At 38.6% G+C, this 22,278-nt stretch overlaps 1 protein-coding gene across 1 annotated transcript in view; it reads right to left on the reverse strand.

Annotated features, from left to right (window-relative positions):
• LOC126354722 (ketohexokinase-like) overlaps nucleotides 1–22,278 on the reverse strand; it is a 43,398-nt gene that overhangs the window by 2,833 nt on the left and 18,287 nt on the right. The window contains exons 3-4 of the mRNA XM_050004576.1: nucleotides 21,898–22,105; nucleotides 21,531–21,760 (exon numbers count right to left, since the gene is read on the reverse strand). Of these exons, the coding sequence (XP_049860533.1) occupies nucleotides 21,531–21,760; nucleotides 21,898–22,105 (438 nt within the window). The remainder of the gene's footprint in view (nucleotides 1–21,530; nucleotides 21,761–21,897; nucleotides 22,106–22,278) is intronic.

The raw sequence follows: 22,278 nt of genomic DNA on the forward strand, positions 1-22,278 counted from the left end.
GGTTGTGCTGAGAAATAAATGTTAAGAAAAAAATTCGATATGTTCCGCCATTTTAGAGTTAATTAGCCTTGAAATTAGACGATCAGGCCGTTGCGTGTGTTTGAGCGCGTGCGTGCGTGCGTGTGTGTGAGTGTGTGTGTGTGTGTGTGTGTGTGTGTGTGTGTGTTTGTTGTAAATAGGCTGTTTAGGTTTTTTTATTGGTAACGCCACGTAGCGCTCTGTATGAAAATCACTGGCTGTGTTGTGTGCAGTCTGGCTGGTTTGCATTGTTGTTTGCTATTGTAGTTTTGGGCAGCTGGATGTGAACAGCGCGTAGTGTTGCGCAGTTGGAGGTGATCCGCCAGCAGTGGTGGATGTGGGGAGAGAAACTGCACAGTTTTGAGAGCAGATATCTGGACGTGTGTCCATCAGAGACAGTAAATTTGTAAGACTGGATGTAATGAACTGCTATATATGTTATGACTTTTGAACATTATTAAGGTAGATACATTGTTTTTTCTTTACAAAATCTTTCATTTGCTAACTATGCCTATCAGTAGCTAATGCTTTCAGTAGTTTGAATCTTTTATTTAGCTGGCAGTAGTGGCGCTCACTGTATTGCAGTAGTTCGAGTAACGAAGATTTTGTGAGGTAAGTGATTTGTGAAAGGTATAGGTTAATGTTAGTCAGGGCCATTCATTTGTACTGATTTTTGAAAGTCAGATTGCGTTGCGCTAAAAACATTGTGTGTCAGTTTAGTGTTGATCAGAATAAGTAAAGAGCGATATTTCTGAGTACAGTAGAACAGTTGTGGCATGCATGTATTTCGCAGCTGCGCTTGCAATTAACTAGATATTATTTTCAGTGCTATGTTAATGTGTTTTCTTATTTTTGCTCTTCAAATTGTGCTTTTCTGTGTTATCGTGTGAAATACTGTGACAGTTATGGCGTGTGAAAAACGTAATACTAGGCTCCAAAGTAAACTGAGAAATGACAGTGAAGACGAAAGCAGTGTGTTAGCGCACCGTGTAACGAATTAACTAATGTTCAACATAGTAATTTGGTAATTGTGCATAGGGAAATGGAGCGGGCGGCAAATAATGGTGTAGACAGGGAAACAATTAGTGAACAGGAAAGCATTATCGATCGATCGGTCGGCAACAGCCCGCCTCAGGATTCCTAAATGACAGGACACAATCTTGTAAATACTGTAGATTCAGATTTTGCGTCCTCGTCGTTTTCTCAAATAAGTCAAGACACATTTTCTGCTTTTGAAAATGCGAATATTGCTGGTTCAAATGCACTGCCGAATAGCACTGAGGAACATGTTTCAGACACCAGTGCGTTGTTATTGCAGTTAATGTAACAAATGGGACAAAAGCTTCAAAAGTTAGACACCATGCTTGAACAAACACGTGAAGATTTAACTACTGAATTACATAACATTGGATCGATATGTCAAAAAGTCTGTAATGATGTAAAAACACAAATTTGTGAGCATTTTCAACCTATTTTTTCGCGGCATGAAAATGCATTACAGAATCACGAAGCAGCCATAAAAGAACTGCAAACTATTGTTCATGGAAATCACGAGACCTTGCGGGCTAAAATTGACTCAGTTGCATCTAAAGATTCGGTTACGCAAAAACTCAGGAAAACTTAAAGGACACAGTAGATACTCTGAAAATTGGTTCAGAAAGACACATGGAGGAAATTAGTTCATGATCAGAGAAAGTAGTCGAGCTTTCGGATCAGCTAAATAATTAATCTATGAAGGTAGATGATAATCTGAATGACACAAGATCGGTAGTCGGTAATGATAAAGAAGAGTAAGAACAAATAAGGAAATCCAAACAAAACCAGAATCAAATTAATACGCAACACCAATGAGAAATCCGGGAAGTACAAGATAGTGACACAGGTATTACAATAATTACATATTTCAGAGGACACTTGCGCTCCAATACGGGGGGAGGGACATAGAAATACGGAACAGCGACAAAATAATAACGTAAGGCACTTCGAAAATTATGAAAGAAATTGGCAAGGTACACCGAATTTTGAGATGGAACCGCCGAAACGATGTAAGAATGACCGACATGCGACTCGCCGACATGATGATTTTGACTATAAGCTGTTCATTACTACACGTAAATTCAAAACATTTCAGAATTCTGGCAACGACATTCATCCACAAGCATGGCTTCATCAATTCTCTCATTGTTTTCCTCCCAACTGGTCATTAGAGCACAGATTAGAATTTATGTGTGGCTACTTAGAGAATGAACCAACTGTAAGGATGCGATCGGTCATTCACGATTGTCACAGTGAAGTAGAATTTTATCATGCCTTCTTCTCAGCATATTGGTCTCAAGCTACACAACACCGAGTAAAACATAGCATCATACTGATGAAACATTTCGAACAATCTGAATTTTCCAGTCTTGTCAAATATTTCGAAGATGTTACATAAGAATCAGTATCTTTTAAACCCATACAGCCCTTCAGAACTCATCCGCATTTCCTTAATAAAATTGCCTGAACATTTACGACATATTATTTTGGCAGGACGTTGCAAAGACGACATTGAAGCTTTTCAGGGACTGTTACAAGAATTGGAAATTGACGCTGACAATCGGGGGACGCGAAAACAGGAACACAACAATTACAGGCCACGTCCGTCACAATTCCGCGATGACAGAAATAATAACTGGACACGACAAGGCTATTCTTACAACGTGAATCGTGACCAAAACAGACACCACCCGTATGGCAACTGTTGGCAGAGTAGTAATAATTACAGGGAAAGATCACATCTCCGCAATAATGGCTATCACAGAGACAATCAGAGAAACAGACAACATGGGAACCAAAACAATTATTATCAAGGGAGACAGAGTAACTTCAGACACAACGGTCCTCCGCGCAGTTACGACTCAGGGAGAAGTTCTCCACCACGTGACCGACAAGAAATTAATTACAGAAATTACCGACACGACGCCAGACGATATAATCATAACGACAGACCTGAATTTCATCAGAACTGGCGAGATTCAAACAGTGCAGGGCCTTCTCGACAAGGTGAATTTGTAGAAGTTATGCCTCCTAATCCCAATAACGACGCGCGACAACAAAGAGACAGACAATGACTTGCACCGCAGGCAGCCGCGTGCGCCGGCTGGCTCAGAGAAAAATAACATAGGCGCTAACCTTGACAACAATTTTAGCATTCCTTACCGACGTATACTGCATGATCATTGCGTTCAAGTTGAGCCTCTGTGCACTAGGAAGAGTAAAGGATTGCACCACACTTCACATGTAAAACCGTTTATTGAGAGATAATGTGCTTTTTAATTTAGTCTTTGCTATAAAATTTTTTACTTCACGTTACTAGTACTCTTTGTCACACTTAGAAACTGTTAACATGCAACAATGTTTTAAAGTTAACTATCCAGTAAGAACCTGGGCAACTTATTTAGACAGTAATTACGAATGCATTGTTATAGTGAACAGACGATACAGTGTTATTGTGTGTGAACATTCTTGCTTGTTAGTTGCACGGTTACGTAACGACTATAAGTTTACATACTTAGAACACATACTGGTACTGCTAATGAGATTTTAATGCAAAATTTTGGTTTACTTGAAAATACGTTATGGATTTAAAGTTTTCTGAGAGATACCAGATGATACAGTGGTTAGTTTATTTGGCAGCTACACGACTATATCACGACGCTAATAATATGCGACACAATTTATATTATTGCTTTTGCGCTGTATCTCTCTTATATCTGTACAGTTTTTCAGAATTCTTCTGGAAAGTAAAACATGTGTTAGTAGTAACTTTTGTGGTATAGCTAGAATGAGACAGCCTTTTTCGTAGCATAACAATACGTTACAGTGTATTACTTTCTTGATCACGGTACTGTACGTAATAACTACGATATCTATATGCATAGCAAATCACTTTGTTTATTACGAGGTAAGTACATTGACTTCTACAGAACTATGCTTATGGACGACGATAATTACGACACTTGGCACATTTTTTACCCTTAAGTAATGACAGAGATTGTCTTACAATAAGACGCACAGCTTAGCGCTACAGTACACGTATTTGAGTGAATGATTTTGTACTTAAAACATTTATGTTTTAAATATTTTTGAATTACAATGATACAAAGGTTTTCCGTGATACATTTGATTCCATTGCTGTAATCTGTAACACCTGAGGGTATAATTACATTAATCCTCAGGGGGGTAAACGCTTACTTTGTGTACCATGTGTGTGGCAAGCACAAAGAGCCCTAGCTAATATGGTATTTGCTTATACAACTTTACACATCGGTACCATATTTCTCTAACACATAAATTACGCAGCTATCTGATCATTTAACTGAGGAGACAAACATTTATTTTACTACATCAGTGACAGAAGTTTACGTAATTACACAGTTGGATAACTTCACACTTATAAAATTGTATTTTGTATGTACTTTGTGAACTGTTCATGTATTTTTCGGAACCATTGTGATACTATGAGGGCTTTGAATGATGTATTTGGTATGGGATCATGATTTTTGCAGTACATTTGAGGTAGATGATTTAATTGAAGGTTCTGAAATTATTGCAGAAAGCTATGACGTTTTTGAGATCTGACTGAGTTGTTATGATGTTATTATTACGATGACGATGTGTATTATGCTGTTGAGGTATGTTTATGATCAATAAGCTGATGCTATTTGAGGAATTTATTATGATGAAATATTGAAGAAGTGTCGACGAATATGTATATATGTAATAAGGTAAGGAATAATGAGTAGTGGTTCGGGACTCAGATTTGTGAAAACGAATGTTGGAAACCAAGAATCGTACTTTAAGAATTATGACATGTGTGTACATCCGTGAATGTTTCACAATGCCGGCAATAATTTTTTGGACACTGTTATATTAATAGTATTTTGTTTCTACACGTTTGTAACGCAAATTCTTGACCTGTGAAATTGTTTATATGAGACTGTCACTGTAGTGCAAACTGCTGTCGTAAATATTTTGGTAAGAAAGCCACGTGACCTTGACCTAATGCGTTGCAGCTGTGTCAGCCGCCTGGAGAAAAAGCCATTAGGTGGAGAAAAAAGAGATCATTAACCTCGATATTGACATTCCTTTGTAGAAATCATCGCAATTATGACACACTATTACTTGGAAACATATGATTATACTGTGTACCACGTGCTTTGTGCTACTTGCTGAAATGCTTATGAATTGATGATAAATATTCTTACATCTGCACACCTGATTATGACAAGTGTCTTTCTACGAGACTTGAGAGAATTTCTACTGACTTATGAAATGCCACATGGCTATTGAATGATGTTTTTAAGCTTTGCTTTACATAATTGCTTATTTCATTTGATATCTGGTTTCCAGCTGTGTTGCAGCCTTGGTTATATAAAATAAAATTAAGTGCATTTGCTAATGTGAACACTTTCTGTCAACAAATCTATTAAATTATAATTTTATGATCCACATTCTTCAAAAAAGGAGCACTTGGAAAGAATAGACCAATAAGAAGGGACTAATAACAGTAACTGCATACATAATTATCTTTTCAAATACTTGGTAATTTTTTGGGAAGAATAACTTGTTGTGGTGCACCACTTTAATTACATAGACATTAAGATGTGAATAGACATTTCCCTTATCTGCATTGTTGTCTTTAGTGTAACATTTTTTCTGCTTCAGCTTTGTCATGTTTAGGTAAAAGTTACATCATTTGCTGCTGCTGTTTGCCAGGTATAGTGATACTGAATTTTACTTTGTATTAAGCCAGTTTTACTACTGATTTATTTTTCTTGTTGCTGCACATTGGCCCATATTCGTTGTAATGTTGCATTTGCTCTGCTAATTTAGATATACTGCTGCTTGCTATGCCAATTTGCATTTTTTTGTCATTGCTGTTTGTCTTAATTGTTTTGTACTGCTGCATTGCCTCGTCCCTTAGTATATATATCTGAGCTCAGTAGATTTAAGTTAGCTTAAGAGGGGGTAGACTATATAAGAAACTAACTATGGAGAATAGGGAAAGAATGCACTGAGAAGTTGTATGAAAAAGATTTGGGCCAAAATGAGTATTGTATAGTGATAAATAATTATTTTGAAAGAAATATGAATAGAATACAGAAAGCAGGTATAGATAAGACTTTTTGGGAATAATGATGAATGAAGGGAGATCTCCAAGAAGTAAAGAAAGTTTTGTTTGCAAAATATTGCAGTAAAACAAACACTGTCCTTTCCTTTTGTATTATTTCGCTATGTGTTTGTGTACTCTTGTATATTTGTGTTCTTCCTGTCTTTATATGTTTATCTGATAAGACTTATGTTGTAGAATTTTTCTAATACTCAGCTACATTCACTATGATGAGGAATACTGCTATCCTCAAATATAATTTGCATTAATAATATGTTATTGATTTTGTAAAGACGTTTAAACATTAGTTATTCTGTTCTGTTTCAATGCTCTTGTGTAAAATAATGTTTCGAAAACTATTATTCTTTTATTTATTTTCTTATTTCATAATTCCTGTAACACTGATGCACATGTTTATTTCTATTCTTTTGTAAAGCCTGTATTACTACAAATGTTATCTGTACTATTATGTTCTTTAATGATGTATTTTGTACCTTTGTAACTGTATTCTTATGATGTAAATTTATAATTGTATAGACAATGCAAATTAAGTTTCATTTCAATGCATATGCTTCTGTCGGTCATAGTATATGCACAATATGTAAAAAAAGGGACTGTTAGTGTTCGCATGTGTGTTAATAATTCAGCAAGGGACTGGTTAACAGCATTTCTGGTTCTAAGGTCAACTCCAAAAACTTTGTGAGTGCACAAGTGGTGGTTTATGGATTTGCTGTATTGTCCGTGAGACTCTTTGATGGTGATTGTGCACCTGCACAGTCGCAACAGATGGCTCCTGGCCGTCTCTACAAGGACTACAGTGGGTCTGCATCTTTGATGGCCCACCAATACCATTATTTCTACAAGGACTACAGTGAGTCTGCATCTTTGATGGCCCACCAATACCATTATTTCTACAAGGACTGCAGTGGGTCTGCACCTCTTGTGGCCCACCAATACCATAATCTCGAACAGGACTACAGTGTGTCTGCTCTGTGATGACCGACATACCAATATTCTTCAACTACGACTGATTCTGCTGTGGATTTGCTCTGTTGTGGCCCATTACGTGTCTGCATGTCAATAGTCAGCACTGTCTTTCCGTTGGAAGGACAACACTACTTCTTCAAGACTGCATGGAAATCCACTACTAATGAGACTTTGTGAAGAAAATTGTAATTACAATTGTGATAAATGATCACGACTGCCTTTATGAGAATAATTTTTGCTTTTGACCAACAGTGTATCAATAAGTGCGTGAATTTGATATATTTGTTATTATAACTATGAAAAATGTTTTCAAATCAGTATTGGCCACTGCCCAAGGCAAATTGTAAAATTTTTTGTTGGGAGCATGGGGCTATGTAAGTAGGCTGTTTAGGTTTTTTTTAATTGGTAACGCCACGTAGCGCTCTGTATGAAAATCACTGGCTGTGCTGTGTGCAGTCTGTGGCTGGCTTGCATTGTTGTTTGCTATTGTAGTGTTGGGCAGCTGGATGTGAACAGCGCGTAGTGTTGCGCAGTTGGAGGTGATCCGCCAGCAGTGGTGGATGTGGGGAGAGAAACTGCACAGTTTTGAGAGCAGATGATCTGGACGTGTGTCCATCAGAGACAGTAAATTTGTAAGACTGGATGTCATGAACTGCTATATATATTATGACTTTTGAACACTATTAAGGTAAATACATTGTTTGTTCTTTATCAAAATCTTCCATTTGCTAACTATGCCTATCAGTAGTTAGTGCCTTCAGTAGATTGAATCTTTTATTTAGCTGGCAGTATTGGCGCTCACTGTATTGCAGTAGTTAGAGTAACGAAGATTTTGTGAGGTAAGTGATTTGTGAAAGGTATAGATTAATGTTAGTCAGGACCATTCTTTTGCAGGGATTTTTGAAAGTCAGATTGCGTTGCGCTAAAAATATTGTGTGTCAGTTTAGTTTTGATCAGAATAAGTAAAGAGCGAAATGTCTGAGAACGTTCAAATAACCTAAGGGATTAACCAGCACAGTAATTCACAAATTTTGCTAAGGGGACATCTCAGTGTCTCTGTGTGTGTGTGTGTGTGTGTGTGTGTGTGTGTGTGTGTCTTGATAAATGAGTGGCCGTCATGATTTTTTTTTATTTTAACACGTCTGGTTCCGTAGGACCAAATTTAAGAGGAAATCCCCAAGGTCATGGAACGTGTCAGTACATGAAATTACAATATAAAAGTAATAACAGATAAAATAAATTGTTTATGAATCCAAAAAAAGACAAGCCACAAGTTCAAGTAAGCGCAATCGACAATATAAGATAGGAATCAACTTAATTTTTCAAGGAACTCCACGACAGAATAGAAGGAGTGACCCATGAGGAATCTCTTTATTTTCGATTTGAAAGCGCGTGGATTACTTCTAAGATTTTTGGATTCTTGTGGTAGTTTATTGAAAATGGATGCCGCAGTATACTCCTCACCTTTCTGCACAAGAGTCAAAGAAATGCGTTCCAAATGCAGACTGGATTTCTGCCTACTATTAACTGAATGAAAGCTGCTTATTCTCGGCAATGAGCTGATATTATTGACAAGAAACGACAGTAAAGAATACATATGTCGGGAACAGAGGTCGACAAGAGGTTCGTGCACTTACACCACTTATTGCCGGAACCGCCGTTTTCAGAGGAAAAAATATCCTTTTAGAATGGGAAGAGATACTCCACAATATAATACCATACGACATAAGCGAATGAAAATAAGTAGACTAATTTTCGTGTCTAACGATCACTCACTTTAGATACCGTTCGCATAGTAAAAATGTCGGCATTAAGTCTTTGCACAAGGTCTTGATCGTTGGCTTTCCACGACAGTTTACTATCTATATGAACACCTAGAAATTTGGACTGTTCAGTTTCACTAATCATATGCCCATTCTGTGAAATTAAAACGTTTGGTTTCGTTGAATTGTGTGTTAGAAACAGTAAAAACTGAGTCTTGCTGTGATTTAGTGTTAGTTTATTTCCTACAAGCCACGAACTTATATCATGAACTGCACTATCTGAAATAGAGCCAATGTTGCGCACACCATCCTTTACTACCAAGCTAATATCACCAGAAAACAGAAATATTTTAGAAGGCGTATCATTTACATAAATAAAGAACAGGTGTGGCCCCAACACTGATACCTGGGGCACCCCAAATTTAACCATGCCCCACTCAGGTCACACATCACAGACATTCTCAGCATTGTGAATAATGAGCTTTGCTGTCTGTTGTTAAAGTAAAGGGGGAACCAATTGTGAGCTACTCTGGACCAATATTTTGTGATCAACACAATCAAACGCCTTAGTTAAATCAATAAATATGCGTATCCTTCGGAACCTTTGTTTAATCCATCGAGTACCTCACAGAGAAAAGAGAATATAGCATTTTAGGTTGTGAAACCACTTCGAAAGCCAAACTGTACATTTGACATAAAATTATGTGATATAAAATGATCAATTAACCTTACATACACAGCCTTTTCAATAACTTTATCAAACACTGATGGCACAGAAATAGGTCTAAAATTGTCTACATTATCCCTTTCTCCGTTTTTATAAAGCGGCGTTACTACTGAGTACTTTGATCGTTCAGGAAACTGACCATTCGTAACGGAAAAATTACAAAGAAGGCTGAGTACAAAGCTAACATGTGCAGCACAGTACTTTAAAATTCTGCTAGGGACTCCATCGTATCCATGAGAGTACTTAGTCTTCAGTGATTTAATTATTGACTCAATCTCTCCCTTGTCTGTATTACAGAGGAGTATTTCAGACATCAATCTCGGAAAGGCATTTCCCAAGAGAGTTATATGATTCCCTATATACTAAGTTATTATTTAATTCACCAGCAATGCTCAAAAAGTGATTGTTAAATACTGTACACATAAATGACTTATCAGTAACAGAAATATTTTTACTACAAACTGACTGTATATCGTCGACCTTGTGCTGTTGACCAGACACTTCCTTCACAACTGACCATATGATTTAAATTTTATCCTGTGAATAAGCTATTCTATTTGCACCACATACTCCTTGCTTTCCTAATAACATTTTAAGCACCTTACAATACTGTTTGCAATGGGCTACTGTAGCTTCATTGTGACGACTTCTAACATTTTGATATAATTCCCGCAAGATATCCTTATCCCACTAGTCAGCCACCCGGGCTGCCTATTACTGATAGTACCACGTTTAGAGCTTTGTAATGGAAAGCAACTCTCAAAGAGCTTGAGCAATTTGCTAAGGAAAGCATTGAATTTATCATCTATGTTATCGGCACTATAAACATCCTGCCTTTATTCCTTGACAGGGTTTAAAAAATTCTCTATTGCTGTTGGATTAACTTTACCACATGGTTTGTAATCAAATATGACATTGGTTTGTGTACAAAAGCCTTTTACTGTTAAAATTTGTTCATCATGGTCTGAAAGGCCATTCACCCTTTTACTAACAGAATGCTCATTCCGTAATGAAGAATGAATAAAAATATTGTCTGTCTGTGGGTGTGCTGTTGTCCCCCTGCGACCTGGTTAGCAAAATCACAATCTGCATCAGATCATATGAGTTTAGAAGATCTACCAACATCCTTTTTCTTGCACAATCACATACAAAATTAATATAGAAGTCACCACATATAACTAATTTTCGGTATTTCCCATAAAGTGAACCAAGAACACTCTCTAGCTTGAGCATAAATGCTCTGAGGTCAGAGTTAGGTGACCTATAAACAAAGACAATTAGAAGTTGAGTTTCACTAAATTCAACACAACATTCAAGTATCTGTTCAGTGCAGCGCAATGATGCGTCTACAGACTCAAATGGAATACTGTTTTTACACACATAGCCACTCCCCTGCTCTACAAAGAACTTGAAAAACGCCAGCTAATCCGTATCCTGGTAAAGGAAGCCTTGGAATTGTGGTGCTCCGATATATCAATAATGTCAGAGTCAACATCTATAAGCAGTTCACTAACTTTATCCCCAATACTCTTATATTTTGATGAAATATGCTAATCCCTTTTCATTCGTCTTGAGTTGGATAGTGATAACGAGACAGAGTCCTTAAAGCACTTGCACAACAGAGCTCACGGTGTTACGGTGTGAATTCGTCGGTGTGGTAAGAGGGGTGAGATCCTCAGGGTGGCCGTAGTGTGGCACGGTTTCACAGTGCTTAGAGGACTTCTAACATTTTGTGTACGTGAGGTGAACACTTGAAAATATTTCATGACTCTGAAGAAAAGTGTCGGAGTAAACTTAAAGTAGTAGATGAGTTTTGTTACTTGGGCAGCAAGATAATTTACGATGACCGAAGTACAGAGGATATAAAATGTAGACTGGCAATGTCGAGAACATCATTTCTGAAGAAGAGAAATTTGTTAACATCGAATACAAATTTAAGTGTTAGAAAGTCTTTTATGAAATATTAGAATGGAATGCAGCCATGTATGGAAGTGAAACATGGATGATAAACAGTTTAGACAAGAAGAGAATAGATGGTTTCGAAATGTGGTGTTACAGAAGAATGCTGAAGATTAGGTGGGTAGATGACTTAACTAATGAGGAGGTACTGAATAGACTTGTGGAGAAGAGAAACCTGACTAGAGGAAGGGATTGGTTCTTAGGACAAATTCTGAGATATCAAAGGATCACCAATTTAGTACTGAAGCTAAACTTGGGGGGTAAAAATCGTAGAGGCAGACCAAGATACGAATATAGTAAGCAGATTCAGAAAGACGTAGACTGAAATATTTATTCGGAGATGAAGAGGCTGCTCAGGATAGAGTAGTATTGAGAGCTGCATCAAATTACAACAACGTTAGAGGAATTTCGTACCAATGCACTCTGAGATTTTGCTACTGCTTAACGAGGAAGTTAATTAAAGCACGGCTTTATGTACTTATTCCACGCATGCTATGTCCGCCGCTGGTAGCTGAGTGGTCAGCGCGACGGAATGTCATACCTAATAGCCCGGGTTCGAGTTCCGGTTGGGTCGGAGATTTTCCCCGCTCAGGGACTGGATGTTGTGTTGTCCTTATAATCGTCATTTCATCCCCATCGACACACAAGTCGCCGAAGTGGCGTCAGTTCGAAAGACTTGCACCAGGCTAACGGTGTTCTCGACCGGATGCCCTAGCCACACGGCATTTCCATTTACGCATGCTATTGCCTGTTAATGCCCTGCCTGCACTACGCAACTTCAATTGCGCTATTGATTTTATTATTATCCGACTTCTTTATAAATTTTGTTTTAAATTTTCTCTTTGTAAGGCAACGATTCGTATTGTTATATACATTATTTCTGAGTAAACATTTCGCTCGAACTTCAAATCATCTGTTATCGTTCACATTACTAGCATACGGGATTTTATTTAGTTGTTGCACTTTTCAATTATTCATTTATTTCATAATTCAGTTCGGTAAATTGTTGTTCTGCTATTAAATGGCGTGATGCATACTTGTGTTAAACTTTGGGCTTAAAAGCAAAGGTGACCTGCCACCACCTACAGACTTCAACGAGCTGTGCGAAAGTTAAGGCCTTGCAGGGTCCACATTAGTTATAACGTTTTCCCCCATCATTATTGAGTCTGACTCGATCAAGGACACAATTGCGATAAAAGCACGTGGCATATGGAAACTAATTGAGATTCAGTGTTGATAGCATTCATTACTTCGTGTGAGTAAAGGGCCACATGTGTTTCACAGGAGTGATATTTCCTGCTGGCTATGTGTCAATAGATCATTTTCCGCGAGGTATTTCATAATGTTCGAACACAGTTTGTACTCCAAAATCAAACTGAAAGTCGATGTATGTGATAGAGGTTTACAGCTCATCGTGTTACTTCTACTGCCTTTCTTGTGTATTGCTGCGACTTGTGCTGCTTTCCAGTCTTTAGGTACGTACCTTCCGTCGAGTAAGCGATTGTGTCTGATTACTAAATGGAACTATTTCATTTGCATACTGCCAAAGGAACCTAGTTTGTATACGATCTGGACCAGAAGATTTGGCTTCGTTTCTGCAACAGCTTTCTGGTCTATTTTGTGTACCATGTAGGATCAGTTCCATTTCATATTAGTTTATTTAGTATTAGCCTCTCAGTTTCCTCGAATTCAGGCAACATGTGGTTTACGGTTAGATAGTTGGTTAGGAAGGAATGGAGCCTGTCTCTTAGAAAGGGGTCAAAGCAACTGTTACTAACTTTTTAAAATGGATACTTTTGCGTCTCTTTTTGTTGGATTTGGATGTTACGGTATTCCTTCGCGCTAGAATGACCTTGTTGGTCATTAATCCCTGTATCCGTCATGACACCTTCTATTCGCTCAGGATTAATTGTCGCTAAGGGGTCTGGTATGTTATAAAATCATTTACACTTCATGTTATCTATTCCATCTGCCTTATTTGATCGTAAGTCTTCTAAGGGTCTTTTAAACTCTGACTCTAATACAGAATGCCCTAAGTCTTCCATATGAACTACAATTTCTTCTTCTCTTACGCCATCAGACAGTTCATCCCCTTCGTAGAGGCCTTCGTGCAATTCTTCCACCTAGACGCTCTCATCTCTGCGTTAAACAGCGGATTCCAATTGCACACTTAATGTTACTGCCCCTGCTTTTGATTTCACTTTTATATATGCTGCATCAGTCCTTCCGATGACCGCTTCTTTTTCGATTTCTTCATATTTTCCTGTTGCCAATTCACTTTTTCTTTCATGCGCTTCATATTTATTTCGTTAGTAAGTGATTTATATTGCCGTAATTCCAGTTTTCCGTGAACGTTTGTATACTTACTTCTTTCGTCGATCAATTGAAATCTTTCTTCCGTATCCAAGGTTTCACTTTTGTTGTACCTATGTTTGACTGTCTATTCTCTGTGGTTCCCCTTTTTAGAGATGCTAATTCCATTCAACAGTATTATCTATTTCGATATTAATTATCGTAGCCTTAGAGAACTTGGAATACATGTCAACATTCCTCAGTTCTTCTGTACCCTACTTCCTTCCACATTGATTCTTCTGAACGATTCTTTTAAACCTCAGTTTTCTCTTCATCATTACTAAATTGTGATCCGAGTTTAAATCTGCTCCTGTGTACGCCTAAGAATCGACATCTGATTTCGGAATCTCTGTCTAATACTGAGTTTATCCATCTGGAACCTTTCTGTGTGTCTACGCCTTTTCCAAGTACACCTTCTCCTTTTATGATTTTAGAACAGTGTATTGTCTATTACTAGCTGAAGTTTGTTTAGTAATCAATTAGTCTTTCTCACATAGCACAGTCTTCTATGCTTACCCTGCTGCCGTATTCCAATCTCCCATGATCGTTACATTATCGTCCACCTTTACATATTGAATTATCCGATCTTTGTGTTCGTATGCTTTTTGTGTGTCATCTTTTTCCAATTATGGCATCGACACGTGCACCTCAACTACTGCTTTTGGCGTTGGTTTACTGTTGATTCATATGAAAACAACTCTATTGCTGCCTTCCTATTAATAACTAAGCCTACTTCTGATGTACCATTTTCTGCTGCTAGTGATTTTACCATATATTCGTCTGACATGAAATGTTTACCTTCTTTCCTTTTCAATTCAATTACTCCTATAACATCTATATTGAACCTTCGCGTTTCCCTTTTCAGACTTGCTAGCTTCTCTACCACCTCCAAACATATGACATTCGACAACCCGATTTGTAAAATGCTAACCTTTCGTTGGCTATTCAGCCTCTTTCCGAGCGTTTCATTCTTCCCCTTGGCTACCCGTCCAGACTATTCTGAATTTGCTAATGAATAGATCATCATCACACTTTTTCGACTACAGGCCATATCTCCTTTGGATACACGTTTTTGTTATTATGGTCTTCAGTCCTGAGACTGGTTTGATGCATCTCTCCATGCTACTCTATCCTGTGCAAGCTTCTTCATCTCCCAGTACTTACTGCAACCTACATAGTTCCGAATCAGCTTAGTGTATTCAACTCTTGGTCTCCCTCTACGATTTTTACCCTCCACGCTGCCCTCCAATGCTAAATTTGTGATCCCTTGATGCCTCTGAACATGTCCTACCAACCGGTCCCTTCTTTTTGTCAAGTTGTGCCACAAACTCCTCTTCTCCCCAATTCTATTCAATACCTCCTCATTAGTTATGTGATCTACCCATCTAATCTTCAGCATTCTTCTGTAGCACCACATTTCGAAAGCTTCTATTCTCTTCTTGTCCAAACTATTTATCGTCCATGATTCACTTCCATACATGGCTACACTCCATACAAATACTTTCAGAAATGACTTCCTGACACTTAAATCTATACTCTATGTTAACTAACTTCTCTTCTTCAGAAACACTTTACTTGCCATTGCCAGTCTACATTTTATATCCTCTCTACTTTAACCATCATTAGTTATTTTGCTCCCCAAATAGCAAAACTCCTTTACTACTTTAAGTGTCTCACTTCCTAATCTAATTCCCTCAGCATCACCCGACTTAATTCGACTACATTCCATTATCCTCGTTTTGCTTTTGTTGATGTTCATCTTATATCCTCCTTTCAAGACACTATCCATTCCATTCATCTGCTTTTCCAAGTCCTTTGCTGTCTCTGACAGAATTACGATGTCATCGTCAAACCTCAAAGGTTTTATTTCTTCTCCATGGACTTTAATACCTACTCCGAATTTTTCTTTTGTTTCCTTCACTGCTTGCTCAATATACAGATTGAATAACATCGGGGATAGACTACAGCCCCGTCTCACTCCCTTCCCAACCACTGCTTCCCTTTCATGTCCCTCGACTCTTATAACTGCCATCTGGTTTCCGTAAAAATTGTAAATAGCCTTTCGCTCCCTGTATTTTACCCCTGCCACCTCCAGAATTTGAAAGAGACTATTCCAGTCAACATTGTCAAAAGCTTTCTCTAAGTTTACAAATGCTAGAAACATAGGTTTGCCCTTCCTTAATCGAGCTTCTAAGATAAGTCGTAGAGTCAGTATTGCCTCACGTGTTCCAACATTTCTACGGAATCCAAATCGATCTTCCCCGAGGTCGGCTTCTACTAGTTTTTCGTTTCGTCTGTAAAAATTCGCGTTAGTATTTTGTAGCTGTGACTTATTAAACTGATAGTTCGGTAATTTTCGCATTTGTCAACACCTGCTTTCTTTGGGAGTGGAATTATTATATTCTTCTTGAAGTCTGAGGGTATTTCGCCTGTCTCACCAGATGGTAGAATTTTGTCAGGACTGGCTCTCCCAAGGCCGTCAGTAGTTCCAAAGGAATGTTGTCTACTCCGGGGGCCTTGTTTCGACTCAGGTCTTTCAGTGCCCGGTCAAACTCTTCACGCAGTATCGAATCTCCCATTTCGTCTTCATCCTCTTCCCTTTCCATAATATTGTCCTCAAGTACATCGCCCATGTAAAAACCCTCTATATACTCCTTCCACCTTTCCGCCTTCCCTTCTTTGCTTAGAACTGAGTTTCCCTCTGAGCTCTTGATATTCATACAAGTGGTTCTCTTCTCTCCAAAGGTCTCTTTAATTTTCCTGTAGGCAGTATCTACTTACCCCTAGTGAGATAAGCCTCAACATCCTTACAATTGTCCTCTAGCCATCCCTGCTTAGCCATTTTGCACTTCCTGTCCATCTCATTTTTGAGATGTTTGTATTCCTTTTTGGCTGCTTCGTTTACTGCGTTTTTATATTTTCTCCTTTCATCAATTAAATTCAATATTTCTTCTGTTACCCAAGGATTTCTATTAGCCTTCGTCTTTTTACCTACTTGATCGTCTGCTGCCTTCACTACTTCATCCCTCAAAGCTACCCATTCTTCTTCTACTGTATTTCTTTCACCCATTCCTGTCAATTGTTCCCTTATGCTCTCCCTGAAACACTCTACAACCTCTGGTTCTTTCAGTCTATCCAGGTCTCATCTCCTTAATTTAGCACATTTTTGTAGTTTCTTCAGTTTTAATCTACAAGTCATAACCAATAGATTGTGGTCAGAGTCCACATCTGCCCCTGGAAATGTCTTACAATTGAAAACTTGATTCCTAAATCTCTGTCTTACCATTATGTAATCTATCTGATACCTTTTAGTATCTCCAGGATTCTTCCCTGTATACAACCTTCTTTTATGATTCTTGAACCAAGTATTAGCTATGATTAAGTTATGCTCTGTGCAAAATTCTGCCAGACGACTTCCTCTTTCATTTCTTCCCCCCAATCCATATTCACCTACTATGTTTCCTTCTCTCCCTTTTCCTACTGACGAATTCCAGTCACCCATGACTATTAAATTTTCGTCTCCCTTCACTACCTGAATAATTTCTTTTATCTCATCATACATTTCATCAATTTCTTCGTCATCTGCAGAGCTACTTGGCATATAAACTTGTACTACTGTAGTAGGTGTGGGCTTCGTATCTATCTTGGCCACAGTAATGCGTTCACACGTTATGTTTCTTTAATGCAGCCGTTTCCATTGCCTACTGAATGTTCTTGCTGTTAATCATTGCTGTTTCTTCTGTCTTTTAGAGCCAGTGCCCAAATGCAAGAGACTGCCATGAAAATGTTCACTACTCTGTCCCTTTTGACAAGACTGTTGGCTGAACGACGGTGACTCCTTATACCGGGTGTATTTGGCCGCCATTGTTGACGATTTTTATACAGAAATTATGCAGCTTTTGTGATCGAAACCGGGACCAAGTACGTTTTGACTACTTTTCAAAGTCTCTACTTCTAAACCAGCTATGTTGTTGTTGTTGTCTTCAGTCCTGAGACTGGTTTGATGCAGCTCTCCATGCTACTCTATCCTGTGCAAGCTGCTTCATCTCCCAGTACCTACTGCAACCTACATCCTTCTGAATCTGCTTACTGTACTCATCTCTCGGTCTCCCTCTACGATTTTTACCCTCCACGCTGCCCTCCAATGCTAAATTTGTGATCCCTTGATGCCTCAAAACATGTCCTACCAACCGATCCCTTCTTCTAGTCAAGTTGTGCCACAAACTTCTCTTCTCCCCAATCCTATTCAATACTTCCTCATTAGTTACGTGATCTATCCACCTTATCTTCAGTATTCTTCTGTAGCACCACATTTCGAAAGCTTCTATTCTCTTCTTGTCCAAACTAGTTATCGTCCATGTTTCACTTCCATACATGGCTACACTCCAAACAAATACTTTCAGAAACGACTTCCTGATACATAAATCTATATTCGATGTTAACAAATTTCTCTTCTTCAGAAACGCTTTCCTTGCCATTGCCACTCTACATTTTATATCCTCTCTACTTCGACCATCATCAGTTATTTTACTTCCTAAATAGCAAAACTCCTTTACTACTTTAAGTGTCTCATTTCCTAATCTAATTCCCTCAGCATCACCCGATTTAATTTGACTACATTCCATTATCCTCGTTTTGCTTTTGTTAATGTTCATCTTATATCCTCCTTTCAAGACACTGTCCATTCCGTTCAACTGCTCTTCCAAGTCCTTTGCCGTCTCTGACAGAATTACAATGTCATCGGCGAACCTCAAAGTTTTTACTTCGTCTCCATGAATTTTAATACCTACTCCAAATTTTTCTTTTGTTTCCTTTACTGCTTGCTCAATATACAGATTGAATAACATCGGGGAGAGGCTACAACCCTGTCTCACTCCTTTCCCAACCACTGCTTCCCTTTCATGCCCCTCGACTCTTATTACTGCCATCTGGTTTCTGTACAAATTGTAAATAGCCTTTCGCTCCCTGTATTTTACCCCTGCCACCTTTAGAATTTGAAAAAGAGTATTCCAGTCAACATTGTCAAAAGCTTTCTCTAAGTCTACAAATGCTAGAAACGTAGGTTTGCCTTTTCTTAATCTTTCTTCTAAGATAAGTCGTACGGTCAGTATTGCCTCACGTGTTCCAACATTTCGACGGAATCCAAACTGATCCTCCCCGAGGTCTGCATCTACCAGTTTTTCCATTCGTCTGTAAAGAATTCGTGTTAGTATTTTGCAGCCGTGGCTTATTAAACTGATAGTTCGGTAATTTTCACATCTGTCAGCACCTGCTTTCTTTGGGATTGGAATTATTATATTCTTCTTGAAGTCTGAGGGTATTTCGCCTGTCTCATACATCTTGCTGAGCAGCTGGTAGAGTTTTGTCATGACTGGCTCTCCCAAGGCTCTCCCCAGGGGCCTTGTTTCGACTCAGGTCTTTCAGTGCTCTGTCAAACTCTTCACGCAGTATCGTACCTCCCATTTCGTCTTCATCTACATCCTCTTCTATTTCCATAATATTGTCCTCAAGTACATCGCCCTTGTATAAGCCTTCTATATACTCCTTCCACCTTTCTGCCTTCCCTTCTTTGCTTAGAACTGGGCTGCCATCTGAGCTCTTGATATTCATACACGTGGTTCTCTTCTCTCCAAAGGTCTCTTTAATTTTCCTGTAGGCAGTATCTATCTTACCCCTAGTGAGATAAGCTTCTACATCCTTACATTTGTCCTCTAGCCCTCCCTGTTTAGCCATTTTGCACTTCCTGTCGATCTCATTTTTGAGACGTTTGTATTCCTTTTTGCCTGCTTCATTTACTGCATTTTTATATTTTCTCCTTTCATCAATTAAATTCAATATTTCTTCTGTTACCCAAGGATTTCTAGCAGCCCTCGTCTTTGTACATACTTTATCCTCTGCTGCCTTCACTACTGCATCCCTCAGAGCTACCAATTCTTCTTCTACTGTATTTCTTTCCCCTATTCCTGTCAATTCTTCCCTTATGCTCTCTCTGAAACTCTGTACAACCTCTGGTTCTTTCAGTTTATCCAGGTCCCATCTCCTTAATTTCTCACATTTTTGCAGTTTCTTCAGTTTTAATCTGCAGGTCATAACCAATAGATTGTGGTCAGAGTCCACATCTGCCCCTGGAAATGTCTTAAAACTTAAAACCTGGTTCCTAAATCTCTGTCTTACCATTATATAATCTATCTGATACCTTTTAGTATCTCCAGGGTTCTTCCACGTATACAACCTTCTTTCATGATTCTTAAACCAAGTGTTAGCTATGATTAAGTTGTGCTCTGTGCAAAATTCTACTAGGCGGCTTCCTCTTTCATTTCTTAGCCCCAATCCATATTCACCTACTATGTTTCCTTCTCTCCCTTTTGCTACACTCGAATTCCAGTCACCCATTACTATTAAATTTTCGTCTCCCTTCACTATCTGAATAATTTCTTTTATTTCATCGTACATTTCTTCAATTTCTTCATCATCTGCAGAGCTAGTTGGCATATAAACTTGTACTACTGTAGTAGGTGTGAGCTTCGTATCTATCTTGGCCACAATAATGCGTTCACTATGCTGTTTGTAGTAGCTTACCCGCATTCCTATTTTCCTATTCATTATTAAACCTACTCCTGCATTACCCCTATTTGATTTTGTGTTTATAACCCTGTAGTCACCTGGCCAGAAGTCTTGTTCCTCCTGCCACCGAACCTCACTAATTCCCACTATATCTAACTTTAACCTACCCATTTCCCTTTTTAAATTTTCTAACCTACCTGCCCGATTAAGGGATCTGACATTCCACGCTCCGATCCGTAGAATGCCAGTTTTCTTTCTCCTGATAACGACATCCTCCTGAGTAGTCCCCGCCCGGAGATCCGAATGGGGGACTATTTTACCTCCGTTTTGGCCGTTTTGGTTATTGTTACAAGGCCAGATCAGTCAATCATCCAGACTGTTGCCCCTGCAACTACTGAAAAGGCTGCTGCCCCTCTTCAGGAACCACACGTTCGTCTGGCCTCTCAACAGATACCCCTCCGTTGTGGTTGCACCTACGGTACGGCCATCTGTATCGCTGAGGCACGCAAGCCTCCCCACCAACGGCAAGGTCCATGGTTCATGGGGGGAGGCACACGGACATTGCGAAAGTGAATGAACAGCGCTCGAACTGTGATGTTACCACTTGTTTAAAGTATTACAAAAAGTGTAAAAGTCCTGTCAGTACTCAGTTTCTGCAGAGCTGCAGTGGATCATAAATCGCATTTTCGTGTTATCCATGTTTAATTATCTAAGGTTGTTGCTGAGAGTCGTTTTCTACATCTACATCTACATCCATACTCCGCAAGCTACCTGACGGCTATATCAAGGCGAAAACGAATGCTTCAGTTTAATACGTAGTTTTCCAAACCTGTATAATGTATCGAATTAAAAAAAAAAAAGCCTCGACCCTTTTTTCCAGAGTGTGAGTAATACAGAGGCCCATAACTAATCATCAAAGAACATGTAACACATTAAGACAATGTGCGCGTAAGAATTTAGTAGTAAAAATTAAAATACCATACAAATCTGTTACAATAACGGAGGTTACCCAGGTTTGAGGTATCCATGAAGTCCATCCAGTGTATCAGACATTGACTTATATCCGAGCGCCCTCGCGAAATCCTTGCTGACCATAACAAGATCTGCCGTGGGTATCATTTCCAGACAATGGTCATGATAATGCTCGATTTCCAAAGACATCGGGATACGTCTTCGCTCTTCAGAATTCCATGCATGAATCCTTTTAACCATTTTCTTCAGCTGGTCGAAGTTTCTTGCCTCCACCAAAAATTGAAAACAGAAAACAGGAAATTGAAAATAGAAAGAAGTAACATAGAAAATGTCTGTAATCATTCAGTTTCGCTTAATGAACTTTGCGCAATGCATTTTATGTTATGTGTCCCAATTTACGATACCTCCAGATGAATCCACGTATACCGCGACAAATCTATTTTAAGAAAAGCCTCATATGAAACCCAAGGCCAATCGCCACTGTGGTGCAGTATCGTTCGCGATCCATTCCTCTTATTAATTATACACGTCGACATAGGTAGTTCTTTGCCTTCTACAATCTCACATTGTTTCAGGTTGACACCATATGACTCCAGTTGCTCTGTGACAAAACTGTAATAAAAAGAGAAAAAAGTAATTACAGGTTCTTGGATAAATAGTTCACATCAAGGAAACAAAATCTACTTAATTAAGATTATGTCCGCGCCTGTGCCATAATATATGAGTAACTAATGAATCAGTCTCAAGGTAGTCACAATAATTACTACTCTCGCTTGTGGTAGCTA

Source organism: Schistocerca gregaria, chromosome 3 (assembly GCF_023897955.1).
Source record: "Schistocerca gregaria isolate iqSchGreg1 chromosome 3, iqSchGreg1.2, whole genome shotgun sequence".
Classification (NCBI taxonomy): Eukaryota; Metazoa; Arthropoda; class Insecta; order Orthoptera; family Acrididae; genus Schistocerca; species Schistocerca gregaria.